The following is a 15,459-nucleotide window of genomic DNA, read 5'->3' on the forward strand; positions in this document are numbered from 1 at the left end:
CTTTTTCTGATGAAAATTTAGGTAGAAACTTTTGCTGTTTTCATAATAGACATATGTTAACTCTGCTCTTATTAAGTACACAAAGATCTGATAATTTTCCTCACTGTAGAAACTTCATGTTGTAAAAATAAGAGTATGGGAAAATACAGAGCAATCATTGGCTATTGAATCCTACATTTTTCCCATTGTTTTCTCTTATTATTTTTTTAATTTGCCATGAACTTTGATGTGTACCACACTGTTTTAAAAAAATATTTTCTAAGTCACCATTGTTACTTTTCTGTTGACTTGATTGTTTTTTTTTTATTTTTAAAATTCCCTAAATAACAACTTGGAACTTTTCCTGTGCTATTAACACATTAGCTGTAAATAATTTCTGGCTGTAAAACATCAAGACATCAAGTAAAAATAGTAACTATTAATCCAAACCCCACAACTGTGATGGAGATAATTTGTATTTTAGGCCCGGATGATGCCAAATATTTGTGTCAAAAAGAAGAATTACGCTATAACCTGGTGATTATTTTATAAAATATTTGGGGATTTAACATATAATCCACAAAAGGTTTTTCAGTTTTATCTTGATAGTTCTTGTCTTTCAGACATATCCTAAAGTATATGTCTATTATTCCAGCAATACTTTAATTTCAAGGAAATATTTTGATTGCTGTTGAATCACTTCCAAATTACTCAAGTATAATATTAGTTTTCTTACTTGTAAAAAAAAAAACTAACTTATCATTAGCTAGCACAGCAGCTCAGACTGTGAATCTTGTTCTACAGGAAGCTGATAGCAACCCTGGCCAAGGGCTCTTGCCTGATAAGCATGGGTTGGGGAGACTGATTTCATCTTTCTCAGAATTAGAGATGGAAAGCTTTCTCTTCTTTGTTATTTTATATTAAAGAAATATTTATAAGTGGGTACAAATCTATCCAAACAGCTACTTTCAATCACAAATATTTAGAGCCTATATTCTGTTCAAACTGTCTTATAAAGAGTCATCAAACAGTACACCCCAAAAAGTTAAGGATATTAAAATCAGAAGTTTAGATTAATTTTATGGTGTTTTTGAATTACTTCACCAGGAAGCTGAGTTGGACAATTTTTCTTTTGTCTCTAGTATAGATTCCATGCACAGATATGGAACAAAAGTGGTGATGCAAATAATCCAAGTGTATCACCATTTCAATAAATAAAGTGTAATTCTGAAGATAACAGTGGCTGGGCACCAGTGGCTCATACCTGTAATCCTTAACTACTCAGGAGATCTACTACTACTGATATTTGAGGATAGCAGTTTGAAGCCAGCCCAGGAAGAAAAGTCCTTATGAGACTTATCTCCAATTAACTACTCAAAAACCAAAAGCTGCACTGTGGCTTAAGTGATCAGGCACTAGCCTTAAGCAAAAGAGCTTAAGGACTGGCCCAGGCCCTGGGTTCAAGCCCCACACTACCAAAAATTAAATAAAAACATACATACATTACTACCAGTAAATACTAGGTATGAATGTTCAAAGATCCATTGCCCCAAATCCCAACCTAATGATCAAATAAAATGTTAGTCTAAACAATAGTTCATTCATGATGTACTGTGTTCATGAATTGATGAATTGCCTTGTTAAATGGCAACTCCTTTGTACAACTACTTAAATTTAATAAAAATAAATAAATAAAAATACCCTAGGGATGCAAAAGTTAACCTACCTAGACAAGCAAGTGCTTGTGCCTTTGCACATGTACTGATATATTTATGTATAATATATTTTCAATTATTGTATTACTAACTCTCTGTAGCAATGAGCAAGAATAGACCACACACACACACACACACACACACACATACACACACACACACACATACACACACATACACACACACACACACACACACACACACAAAATGTTATTGAGATGCTTCTGAACTTAATGTTCTTGTTGATTGATGTGACCTATTGTGGTATGCAGAAAATGATTTAATGGCAAGTATTTTAGGACTTACAAGAAAAAGCAACTGCTTTGCTCATTAAATGCTCAATATGTTATTGATTACAAACAATGTGGTAAAGAGAAAATATACCGGAAAAAGAAAAGAGCATCTGCAGTTAGATAAAAGATTTTTAAACACAAACTTAGTAATGGACTTTGAATTTTCATTTCCTTGAGGTCTAATCTGAGAATTTTCAAAAATACGTGATCTTGTTTTTGCAAAAAAAAAAAAAAAAAAAAAGAATAAAGTTCATTGATTGAAATATGTACTCGGAGACTTTTGTTTTATGTTGAACTCAGAAACTACTGTAGTAGTTTTGCTGATTTAATAATGCTTCCATTATTGCTGCATTGAATATATTTGAGTTGTCAATGTTTCCTAAATTACGAGAGATTTTTTCTAAGTAAGTTCCCTTGAACAGAACTGTCATCATTAGTATATATTAGTGGGTATTTACTGTGGTGAGGGGAAAAAACAAAATAAATTTAAAAATAAGGTAGAGGTTGGCATATGCACAATACTGTACCTCGGTTGTTCTATTCACCATCATCTGAAGCAGTGTTGTGTGGGAAAAAGAGGGAAGACATTACACAATGCAAAATTAAGATAAGAAACAACTTGCTCCTTGCAATCAGATTGCCTTAGTCAAACAGGCCAAAACACAATGCACTGGGAAAAGATAGCCTCAAATCTACACAATACACTTGTATCTTTCACATTCTTTGCCTACTATTTCTAGAAGAAGGCAGCAAAGATCTCAATAGCTGAGCCATATCTTTTAAAGAAAAATTGTCTAGCATTTAGAGAGATTAACCCAATAGACAGTCCCCTTCTTTTTTGAAATACCTCTGAAAGCAATTCATCTCTTTTCATGACCCCAAGTGACTTTGCATTGTCACCGTGGCCTATTCCGTGACGATACCCCAGGAGTCTGGCAGCAGGAGAATTTCTTCCCACCCATCCATTTGGCTTTTACCTTGGATTGTACATCCGCATTGTGATCGTTCTGAAGCAGGAGAGCTGCAGATTTGGTGTCATCTTTCCTGGCTGCAATGTGCAGGGCCGGCAGCCGCACTTTCCCTTTGGTGTCATTCTCCAAGAGGATGGCCACTGCCTGGTTATGTCCCTGCTGGAGGGCCACAGCTAGAGGAGTAAATCCATCCTGGTAAAATAAAATGTTTTTTAAAAAAATCATCTTCCGTTAACTTTTGTATTCTTGGGGTTCTACTCCACGAAATGATGTTTCTGCATTAAAATGACTGACTAAGACTGACCAGCAAGCCAGGTGCTAGAGCCTCACACCTGTAATCCTAGCTATTAAGGTGGCCACAAACTGGAGGATTGTGGTTTGAGGTCAGTTCAGGCAGAAGTTTTTGAGACCCTTAGCCCATAGACGGGCTTCATCAGGCATCCCTGTCATCCCATGTAATACTGAGGCTGAGATTAGCAAGATCCCAGTGTGGTCAGGCTTGGCAGAAAAGTCTGCAAGACACCATCTCTTCAAGCCTAAAGGAGCTGAAGTGCAGCTCTGGTGTGTGGCTGGGCAGTCAAGTAGACTGCATTCTAAAGATAACCAGTAGAAACCAGGACTGAAGGCAAGGCTCAGCTCTACTGCACCAGCCAGCAAGTGAGAGACTCTGAGTTTAAAACCCCTAATAATGCAGAAAATATATCTTAAAAACAAGTGCAGGAAGAATTAGCAGGTGAAAGGATCACATATTACTACAGATTGTAATAGATGACTTGTCATACAGTGGAGTTGTTTAATCACATTGTTTTCTTTAAGTTCCCTACATTTTTTTTTTTTTAAATCTGGATCCTAGCCAGTTACTGGTGGCTCATGCCTGTAATCCTAGTTTCTCAGGATGCTGATATCTGAGGAGAGTGATTTGAAGACAGCCCACGCAGGAAAGTCCATGAGACTCTCAAATCCAATAAACTATAGTACTCAGAAAAAGCCAGAAGTGGCACTGTGGCTCAAGTGGTAGAATGCTTGCCTCTTGCACAAAGAGGCTCAGGGACAGTGCCTAGGCCCTGAGTTCAAGCACCAATTATGTGTGTGTGTGTGTGTGTGTGTGTGTGTGTGTGTGTGTGTGTGTGAATTCAGTACCTTCTATTTCTTAGGCAGGTGATCAATGATTTCAGCTACACTCCCAGTAACTTTTGCTTAACTATTTTTTCTGCTAGAGTCTTATTCCAGGGTCAGTCTTGGACCACAAGTATCCTACCTATCTATACCTCTTATGTAGCTGAGATTATGTGATCCACCACATTCAGTCTTAATTTGTTTTCCCTTAGATTTCTGAAGGAAATAAAAATTTCTCCAAGATTATCAGATCATGTGTGCAGAACCAAGCATAAAAATTAAATTTTCTTTTTAATAAGATTTGAATTTTAAACATGACATACCACTTCACAGAGGAGAGGACTTAAGATGAAGCAAAGTCTTAAGATGAAAAATAGTAGATAATATTTACAACTTTGGCACAAATTAAGTACTCTATAAATGAGGAAGGAATAGTTGTTATTATGTACATATTTAATTTGATTGCCCACTGGAAATTTATAATTAAATAGTATGATCTTTGCTGGGTTTTTGTGTGTGTGTGTGTGTGTGTGTGTGTTTTGTGATGAAGAATTAGAATGCAGACAGAATCTTACTAAGAAATTTTAGCCTTCAATTTTGACATGCTCAGGAAAAAGGAAAAGAGTGGAGGAATATAAAAATGGTACTTCCGGGGCACAGTAATCTCCTCAGAGAATTTAACTTTGTGGAGTTTATTATAATCTAGACCTTCTTGGATAAACCTAAGTATTTCTAATGGTTTGTCAAGTATCTTAACTGTGAACAAGAAATTCCTTTATAGTTTCATTTCCCATCATTTATTTACCAATTCTAATTAACTACAGTTAGGGGAAATTTTTAAACTTTAAATATTTCTTCACATACATAAAAGTCCTTTTTTGTCATGTTGAACAATCCCATAATTATCCAAACTCTAACGTCTTGATCAGTAGGTAATTTAGCCATAGGGAATGGGAATGCCAATTTTTTAAAAGAATATTAAATATATTTACAGAATGAGGCACTTGAAAAAAGGTACACAAGCTGAGTCCATGGTGCGCACCTGTAATTCTAGCTGCACGAGAGACTGTGCACCAAGGATTGGGATTCGAAGGTAGGCCAGGTGGAAAAATCCATGAGATAATTTATCTATAATTAACCCTGGAGAAGATTCGTGGTAGAGCACTAACCTTGAGTGAAAATGCTCAAGGATAATGCCCAGGCCCTGAGGCAATACCATCATAGACACAAAAATAAAATAAAGGAATTCACTCAAACTTGACAAGATGTTTCTTGATAGCCATTAAGGTTAATGGTGAGATTTTCTGAATTAAATTTATACACTTTGAATTTTTTTTAAAAAATGGTAGCTGGGCTCCAGTGGCTCATGCCTGTAATCCTAACTACTCAGGAAGCTGAGATCTGAAGATAGCAGTTCAAAGCCAGCCTGGCCAGGAAAGTCCATGAGATTCTTATCTCCAATAAACCACCAGAAAACCGGAAGTGGCGCTGTAGCTCAAGGGTAGAGTGCTGCCTAAGCCGAAGAGCTCAGGGAGAGCACCCAGGCCCAGAGTTCAAACTCCATGACTGACAAAAAAAAGTTTTAAGCCACAGTCTGGGGTTTCTTACCTATAATCCTAGCTACTCAGGAAGCTGAAATCTGAGGATAGTGGTTCAAAGCCAGCCAAGGTAGAAAAGTCCATGAGTCCCTCATCTCCAAATAAATTACTCCAAAAAAGCCAAAAGTGGGGCTTTGGCTCAAGCCAGTTCTAGCCTTGAGCAAAAGGAACTCAAGGACTGAGTTCAAGCTTGAGAACACACACACACACACACACACACACACACACACACACACACACATGTTTTAGTTACTTAACATTTTTTTAATGGAACTGGGATTCAAGCCCCCATATGATTTTCTTGCAAATGGAGCTTTTCTCATGTGGAAATCAAGAAGATGTTAAATGTGTACAGCATCCTGTGTCACATGGCCTCCACCAATGTCACTGACATTAAGGGACATTTCTGGAGGAGACCTGAAGGTCTAGATGAAAGGAGTCATGAGTCAACTGAAGATGTCACACCAATGAGTTTACTTCAACTATACACTGGAGATAGGAAAATCTATTTTTGTTTGATAAAGAATTCTAGTGCAAAGGTTTCACCTAAGAAATGATTCTGACTTCAAGGGCAAAGAAGAAAACTGCTTCTGTTTCCTGATTTGGGTATATTTCTCAGAGACACAATTTCTTGGTTATCCAGTTTGCCTGAAGATCTTTACATCAACTCGTGGATAAATCTAGCAGTGTGCCGTCTCCGGAAACATAAAGACCTCACATCATAAAATCCACAGTGCTTGCTCAGGAGTATAAGGTCTGGGTGTGGATGCAGAATGTGAACTTATTTCATAGGGATAGGTTGTGTTTTCCAGTAAGAGTGGGAAATGTGGGCCCTTAAGAGTGACTTCTTGAGAAATCACTTTAATGACAATAAGCTGTCAGAAAGTGGCTGTGACTGTGGCTACATAAAATCCTTCTCTTTAAAGGACTGAAAATGGGTTTCATAGATTTTGATGACTTCTTCCAATGCCGCACAAAAGGAGGATCATGCTTATGTTTGCCTAAAAATTTAATTGTCCAGAAAATTTAAATGTCCTACTGGACATTAATATTTATCTAGGTAAAGCTAGAGTGGTGGTATTGACTTATGATCCTAACGTGGGAAGCTGAAAGAAGAGTGTCACAAGTTCAAGACTAACATGGGCCATATAGGAAGATTGTATTTCCTTTAAAAAAAAGAAAAAGAAAGAAAAGAAAAGAAAGAATAAGCTATGAGTCTAAAATAAAGATCTAACTTCGTGAGCTGTGTATACACACCTGAGGTATTGCGCTACTGTAGCTAATAATAGAAGCATGAACATTCATAGCACATCTCACACACACTAATTGCAACTGGTATAAAGAATATAGATGTGAAGATGAAAGAACTCATGAGTCATAGGGCTGACCACCTTACCTCTGTAGCAGTGCTCTGGTTGGCTCCATTTTCCAGCAAGTATTTGACAACATCGATGTGATTCTCCTGGGCTGCCATGTATAATGGAGTGAAGCCATTCTGAGGACAAAAAAAGACATGCATAATCATTTGTGCAATTGAAACAAGGGAAGAATTCCATGTGAGGAAAGGGAGAACATTAGGGTGCAAATCTTGGAAATGGTGAAGCTGTTTAATGTACCTGCACACTGAGCAAGCTATTATCTATAACTACCCCTGTAACACGAGCAGAGCAGAGCAACTCCTAATGCAATGAGAAAAGGACAGAAGAGAAATATTGCCTTCATTTTCTGACTTGGTTCTCATTTCTCCTCACCTGTCACTGGTAAACTGAAGATACTTAGCATCTTAATATCTGTACAATTCAGCCTAGGCATGATGACACATGTCTGTAATCCTGGGATTACAGGAGACTGAGATCAGGAGGATTGTAGTTCAATGCTTGGACAATAAATTAACAAGACCTTCAACTCAACAAATAAACTAGATGTGGTGCTTCATATCTGTAATATTAGTTGCGTAGATCGGGAGAACTAAAGACATTCTCAGGCAAAAATACAGACCCTATCTGAAAAATAGCTAAAATACAAGAGGACTGAAACATGGCTCAAGTAGTAGAGCATCCTATTTAGGAAACACAAGGCTCTAAGTTCGAATCCCAGTACTCCACTCAAAATATGTATAATATTACAATATCTATATATCATTATAGATATTTCCCCTAAATAATGCCTGTATAATATCAATAAGACCTATAAAATATCAAGTCATAAACTTTTAACAGACAGCCATGTCTTGAACACGCACAATTTAGTGAATATTCTTAGTGGAATAAATTACTGCTCTCATCAGAGCAGTTTGGGAGACGTTATGAATGTTGAAAATCAAAGTCTTGCCGGACGCTGGTGGCTCATGCCTGTAATGCTAGCTACCCAGGAGGCTGAGATCTGAGGATCATGGTTCAAAGCCAGCCTGGGCAGCAAAGTCTAATCAAAGACTCTAATCTACAATAAACCATCAGAAAACCGGAAGTGGTTCTGTGGCTCAAGTAGTAGAGCACTAGCATTGAGCTGAAGAGCTGAGGGACAGTGCCCAGGCCCAGAGTTCAAGCCCCATAATCAACCAAAAATAAACAAACAAAAAAAAAAAAAACCAGTCTTTACTACTGATTGTAAAAACATGGCTTGCACTGAATGTTTATATATACAAATTTTTCTTTTAGAGCCCTTCTGAAATTTTGTGCTCCATTCTGACATTCATGTCATCAATTATTTATTAAAATCTGGCGCAAAGCCTTTTCTCGGGCAGAGTGATGAAGATAAATGCAGGTATCTTCATGAAACATAATTGTGATGACAATGCATGAATACACTCAGAAAAAATTCACTGGTAGGCCATGATGATCATTTGAAATGAAGTTTAACTTGGTAGCCTTCTTTTTGATGAGGTTCCTAGGAATATCTAAACTTATTCAGGGAAAAAAAAAACAAAAAACAAAAAGCAACAACTATACTAAATAAAGAAATTTTAATTCCTAATCTCTTAAAACCTAGCAATTTCTAAAACCGTGTCATAGTATTAAAGACAGAAGAGTCTCTTAAGCTTCCTGCGCATTAGTGAGAATAAGTTAAGAAGAAAAACAGGTAAGAATTCAGATTATTTTTTTAAAAATGGGAAGAAAACTGTTGATCACAATTTTCTGGAAAAAGAAATTCTGTTAATGCATGAAAAAAATTATTCAAAATGGCCAAGATCCAGGAATACATAAGTTGCATATGTACATAAAATATAAATATAACTAGATTATCACAACTAGGTTATGTAAAGGAATTCAAATTTTATTGTCAATGAAAATCTGAGGGGATCGTAGCAAGGATAATCGAGAGAAATAAAGGGGGCAAAATGTGCTCAGCATATATGGAAAAATAATAAAAATCCAACTATCCAATTCATTTATGCTAGTTATTAAAAATAACATAAAATGTCCAGACTTCCCATGGTGAAAGAAAAACCTAAAACTGAGCAGGAAATTTTCTAAGAAGAGAAGATTATCACAGCTAAGGATTCAGGGCATCTTGTTAGCTGGCTAGCATGCTTTGTAGAGCACAACAAGCAGGTGAAATCCTGTGTATTTTAAGAATTCTGAGGAGGTGGCGGAAGGATGGAATTAGAGACTCAAAGGAAGGAAAAGCCAGGGAAGATGGGTGAAAACACAGAGTGGGTGTGGACTGGGGATCTTACATGACAAGTAGAAGGCAGGGATACAGGGAGACAAAAAACACTTTTAACAGACCACGACAATTTGCTAACATTTTTCCTCCAGTAGAACCTTACAGATAGGGCTGAAGAAAGGAAAGCAGGCAGTGGTGAGCAGATGGGCAGGGAAGGGAGATTACTATCCGCTGGCCTCTGCTTAAAACCCTCTGGACCTGGGTCTTAAGCTGTAGACATTCTGTGGCTCATCAGGGAATCCAGAGGACCGGAGAGACATGAACATGGTGACCTCAACCTCTCTGACTTCCAGTCCATAACTCAGGCACCTTGCTTCTGGAATCCTGATGTAACTCTTCTCAAACGTGGACCCAGGGCTTGCTTAGTCCTCTTCCTTGTCACCTTCCCACTAGTCTTTTGGTCACTGAATAATGGCCCTTACATCCTTATCTCTGGAGCCCATGATCCATACCTTGCCCAGCGAAAGGAACTTTGTAGCTGTGAGTAAGTTAAAGATTGTAGGATGAGGAGACTACCCTGAATTAACCAAATGGGCTCAGTATAATCACCAGGGTGTTTAGAAGAAGGAGGCTGTGGGAGAGGAGAGGAAATGCCACACTGCTGTCCTTGGCAATGGAAGGAAGGATTTGACTTGGAAGCACAGCTCTACAAACTGGAGCCTCTAGGAAGAAACAGCAATATCAGTACCTTGATCAGTAACTTCCCAAACTATGACATAAGAAATATATGTTGATAATTAATGTAATGGAATCTATAATAATTTGGGAAAGCAGCAGCAAGCATCAAATACACGTCCTATGAGCTGTTCCCTCGGGAAGGTTGGAGAAGGAGAGGGTCAGACCCTGAACAGGAGCAAACTGGGCATCCACTCCTTTCCTGTGGATGGAGCCAGAAATGTGAAGAAAAGATAGGCTGGCTGTGGATCAGGGGCCCAGGATACACTAACTACAGGGATTCTGAGAAATCTGAATGTAGACCTGTTGTATTGTTCTGAAGACATAATTGTTACACTTATTTAACAGTTTGTTAGCTTGATCTATAGCTTCTAACTTTAAAAAAATGCTTCCTAAATGGACGTCTTTTGCACTTTTGCGCTGAGACCTGCAAGTACTCCATATAGTACAGGGAAAAGGAGAAAGTAATATCAACAGGAAAATGTCAAGGCTGACAACACATAGTATGAAAACGAGAAAGGGTAGCCACAGGGAAATGTCCAGGTTAGAGTAGCTCATGAGTGTCATTTGTATGCCTGTAACACAACCTGTGTGTCAGGGCCTCCAGCAGCAGAGAGGAGCAAATACAAAGAACAGTATTAAAAGACTGTGCCAGTGTGGTACCGCAAGCCTGTAATCCTAATTACTTGGGAAGCAAAGAAGAGGGGATTACAGTTCAAGGCCAACAGGGACCAGAAAACGATTGTAAGAAATTCCATCCCAACCAATGGCTGCTGCAGTGGTATAGACCTGTCATCCGGGAAGCTCAAATGGAAGTGTCGAAGTCCTGGCTTACCTGAACATAAAGTGAGACACTAATCTTGAAAATAACTCACACAAGCTTGACACCGGTGGCTCACACTTGTAACCCAGGAGGTTGAGATCTGAGGGCTAAGATATATAAAGCCAGCCAGAAAAATCAGAGATTCTTACCCCCAATGGACCAGCAAAAAGTCTAAAGTGGAAGTGTGGCTCAAGTGGTAGAATGCCAGTTTTAGGGGGAAAAAAACCTAAAAGACAGTGCTCAGGCCCTGAGTACAAACTCTAGGACTTGTGTGTGCATGTGCGCACATGGACACACACACACACACACACACACACACACACACACACATATGCACAGAGAAAATAACACAAAAGAGCTGACGTGCCTCAAGTGGTAGAGCACTTGCCTAGCAAGCAAGAGGCCACGAGTTCAAATCCCAATACTGTCTAAACAAACGAATAGATAGATAAAATACGAAAGATTGAACTTCTGCTATAATATTACCCACTATGAGAAATAGTATGACAAAAGTGTCCTCAAATTATAGTGATCACACACTCTTGTTTTCCCAGGTATATATCCTAGTGTCATGATTAAAAGTGTGCCAGTTTGGGTAATAAAGGACATAATTCTATTCCCAATGTTTATAGTGGGTGCTGCAACGTTAGTATCATCATCCTCATCCTCATCTTCATCCTCATTCTCATTCCACTGAAGGCAGTTGAAAATCCAGCACTTCAGTAAATTCACCTGTCTTATAGCTTGTGATCTGCAACTGGTATGCTAGTTCATGTGATGGAGTTAGGTCAGTGATATTCCATCTGTGGGAGGGAATTTCCCATAGACAGTAACACCTGGCTGCCACCACCTCTCCCCTAATTCACAGGAGACTCTGAGTGCAAAGACCAAGAAAGAGCATTAAGAACTTTATTACAAGTGATGCAAAACAAGCGAACAATTTGGGGCAGGGAATCGCATGATCCTGTTAGCATTTTAGCAAGTTTACTCTGGTCACAACGAATGGTTCTGAGATGTGTTGGGACCAAAATGGATGCTGGCAGAGAGTCACCATGGCATATTTACATTAGTGTACATAAAAGCTGAACTCAAGCCAAGACAACACCAACTTCGTTGAGATGTACGAAACACTTCAAATAAGGCAATAAAGATTTACTACAGACCCCAGAGGAGTTATCCCTCCTTTCCTTACTGCTATTTAACAAGAAATAGCTCACCAGAGTAATTGAAACACCCCTCTGAGTAATTAGGATGGAACAGAGCTGTGCATTAACACCAGCATAAATTTTATAGGAAATCATTTATCTTCACATATAAATGGTATCACCACACAGTGTTATTAGTCTTTGTGAACATACACGTGGGGGCTTTTCAGTATTTCCCATGTCTATGTTTTCTAAAAGAGTTTGATTTCACATAGGCATAAAAGCTGTAGTCTCTGACTGTTGATATAAAACTCAAAGATACAAAGCCTGGGTTGATTCTTGGTAGACCCAACAACAATATTATCAGTTTTTTAGTAGTTCTAGAGTAATTAATGTATGACTCTATGGTCATTCATTTCATAATATACACGTATAAATACAAATATATACATATACAAATATATACTTAAAATATATATACACATACATAAGTATATATATATATCATTAAGAAGTTATAAAGGTTTTCAATTCAGCATGTCAGTGTATGAGTGCAATGCATCTTGTCCAGTGTCACCTCTTTCATCTTTCTCCTACTCTTTCTTATTTATTTATTTATTTTTATTTATTTTATTATTGCCAAGGCTTGCATGAGGCCATCTGGGTCTTCTTTTCTTGATGAACTTTTTCCCTATGACTGGTTCTCTATCACTTGAGCCATACCTCCATTTCTGGCCCTTGGCTGGTTAATTGGAGATAAAAGACATGCAGATTTGCATATCTAGTCTAGCTTTGAACTTTGGTCTTCAGATCTCTGCCTCCGGAGTAGCTAGGATTATCTGCATATACCACTGTTGCTTGGCTCATCATTTTAACATACTCTCTATCTACAGAAATGTACCAGTTACTTGTTCCATCTGTGTATAGATATTTAACAAAACCTATGTTTGGTGACTTTTCAGTGTTAGGTCTCAGTGATGTGGAGACCAAACACAAAACATTGTTTTATGAGAACTAACAATCCTGATCTGGGATGCTCATATGATTCCTTCTTGTTTAGCTATATGTTGGAGATAAGGAAAACAGAGAAGAACAGGGACCACAACTGCATGAGGAGCTGCAGGATGCCGCTGAGTGACTCAGCGTGAACCGAGTCACGAGAACACCAAAATCAGTCATAGATGCAGAAGAGGCATTTCAGACAGAAGAAATTTCATCTCACCGTGAGATGAGAAACAGAAGCCAAAGAGTTCAAGGTGTTGGGGAGAGAAGGTTGAGACACTCAGGGACCAGTTTCCATCAGCCTAGCTAAGGATTTTGGATGGTACTTTGAAAGCCTTAGAAATCACTAGGTTTGATAACTAGTATATGTCTGAGTCAACCAGAAAAGGTCAGATAAGTTGATGTTAGGGGAATGAACTCCAAGATAAGAATTCAAATATTTTTTTTCTTTTTGTTTTTTTTCCTTGCATGCAATTGTTTCTAACACATTTATAAGATGATTTCTATGTTGCTTTGTATGTCCCTCCCCCACGGTATAACCCATGCTTTCACTGTATTTGATGATGGTATAATTTGTGGAGGGGAAGGGGAAAAACAAATCATTTAGGGATGCAGGTGGACCCATTGCAACAATGAGATGTACAAGTCCTTATGTCGAAAAAACGAACTTTACAACTTTGGTGTCGGGGAGGGGGAGTATGGGAAGGGATGGGAAGGGGAAACAAAGAGGAGGCAACAATACTTGATAAGAAATGTACTCGTTATCTTGCCCATGTAATTGTAACTCCTCTGTATGGTATTCTTACAACAAAAATAAATAAATAAATAAATCACTAGGTTTGAAATAGGTGTTTCACGTGAGGACATTTGCATTTTCTTTTTTTAAATTATATTTTTTATTGTGAAAATACTGTACAAAGGGGTTACAGTTGCACGAGCAAAGTAATGAGTACATTTCTTATCAAGCATTGTTGCCTCCTCCTTTGTTTTTCCCCTATCCTCCCTTCCTTCCCACCTCCTCAACTCCCCCCATTTCTCCTAAATTGTAAAGTTCATATTTTGACATAGCATCTTGTACATCTCATTGTTGCAATGGGTCAATCTGTATTCCAATTGACATTTGCATTCTCAAGAGATTACTTTACCAGCAATAGAAAGGAGAATGGGCAGACTGTCTTGAAGAGTAAAAAGAAGGCTCTTGCTATTTCTAAGTGAGAATTAGAAATACTAATATTTTTGGTAGTTTAAAATGTAACTTAGAGCCAAGCACCAGTGGCTTACACCTATAATTCTAGCTACTTAGGAGGCTGAGATCTAAGGATCACAGTTTGAAGCCAGCCCAGGCAGGAAAGTTCATGAGACTTATCTCCAATTAACCACCAAAAAAGCTCGAAGTGGAGCTGTGGCTCAAGTGGTAGAGCACTAGCTTTGAGCAATACAGCTCAGTAACAGTGACCAGGTCTTGAGTTCAAGCCCTAGGACCAGCACACATACACACACAAAAGAAATTTAGTATTTACGTACTTATACTCAATGATTAGAAAGCTTAAAATAGGTTCAGTCTGTAGTATTTAATAGTCATTGATAATAATCCTCAAGTATATGATTTATTAAAATCTAGACATTTTTACAAAGTTAAGCACTAATAAATGAATTTTGATTCCCTTTACAGTAGTAATAGCTGTAAGTTCATAATCAGGTTTTAGATGTTGGTGGTAAATTCTTTTCATGATTGATTCTTTGGGCACATTTATAAACATGATGTAGTAGTGACTTATCTATCATATGTACATATATTGAAACTTGGAAGCACTGTTGAAGAAATTATGCAGAGAATAATAATGTGAGCGTGGAAAGCAATGAATTGCTCAAAGTGAATGTTTTAGACATGAACCAAAGCTCTAAAACAGTAAATATTACTATGGATATTTTAAAGAATGTTAACTTTTTATTCTGAATTTTGTTAGCACTCACACCTTTATTATTTCTGTGCACAAATGAAAGTGCATCACTTGGATGACTTTAAAAGATTGATTATCTAAAATGACTTTTACTTAATGCAGACTCAATATTCAATCTGAAGGATCTTTCTTATGGTACCAGAATTTTTTTCTTATAATTTTTAACTAGGCACCAGACTTAGTACTCTAAAATTAACCAATATGGCTATGATATTGTTCACACCTTCAACAGAAGAATGCCTGACAGAATTCACAGGATTAAAAAAAGGACAGAGAGAGAATATTCACAGGATAGACATGTAGAAACATCTATAACTCAAGACATTTCTATAATTGCCCAGAGAAAACATAGGTAAAATATTCCCAGGGCACCAACAACTTGAATAATAAAGTTTGTGAGACTCTTATCACCAATTTACCACCAAAAAGCAAACAGTGGAACTGTGGCTTAAGTGGTCGAGTGCTAACCCTGAGCACAATGCTCAGGGACAATGCCCAGGCCCTGAGTCCAAGCC

At 37.8% G+C, this 15,459-nt stretch overlaps 1 protein-coding gene across 6 annotated transcripts in view; it reads right to left on the reverse strand.

The window, feature by feature from the left end:
• The window catches only part of Ank2 (ankyrin 2), a 238,274-nt gene that overhangs the window by 124,855 nt on the left and 97,960 nt on the right, over positions 1-15,459 (reverse strand). For 5 of the 6 annotated variants that reach the window (XM_042697569.1, XM_042697574.1, XM_042697572.1 and 2 more), the window contains exons 5-6: positions 7,069-7,167; positions 2,965-3,150 (exon numbers count right to left, since the gene is read on the reverse strand). In XM_042697569.1, coding sequence (XP_042553503.1) covers positions 2,965-3,150; positions 7,069-7,167 — 285 coding nt within the window. Of the gene's footprint in view, positions 1-2,514; positions 2,539-2,964; positions 3,151-7,068; positions 7,168-15,459 lie in introns of all 6 variants that reach the window. The other variant, XM_042697570.1, reaches the window with a different exon arrangement.

Source organism: Dipodomys spectabilis, unplaced genomic scaffold (genome assembly GCF_019054845.1).
Source record: "Dipodomys spectabilis isolate Male_0828 unplaced genomic scaffold, ASM1905484v1 ptg000225l, whole genome shotgun sequence".
Taxonomy (NCBI): Eukaryota; Metazoa; Chordata; class Mammalia; order Rodentia; family Heteromyidae; genus Dipodomys; species Dipodomys spectabilis.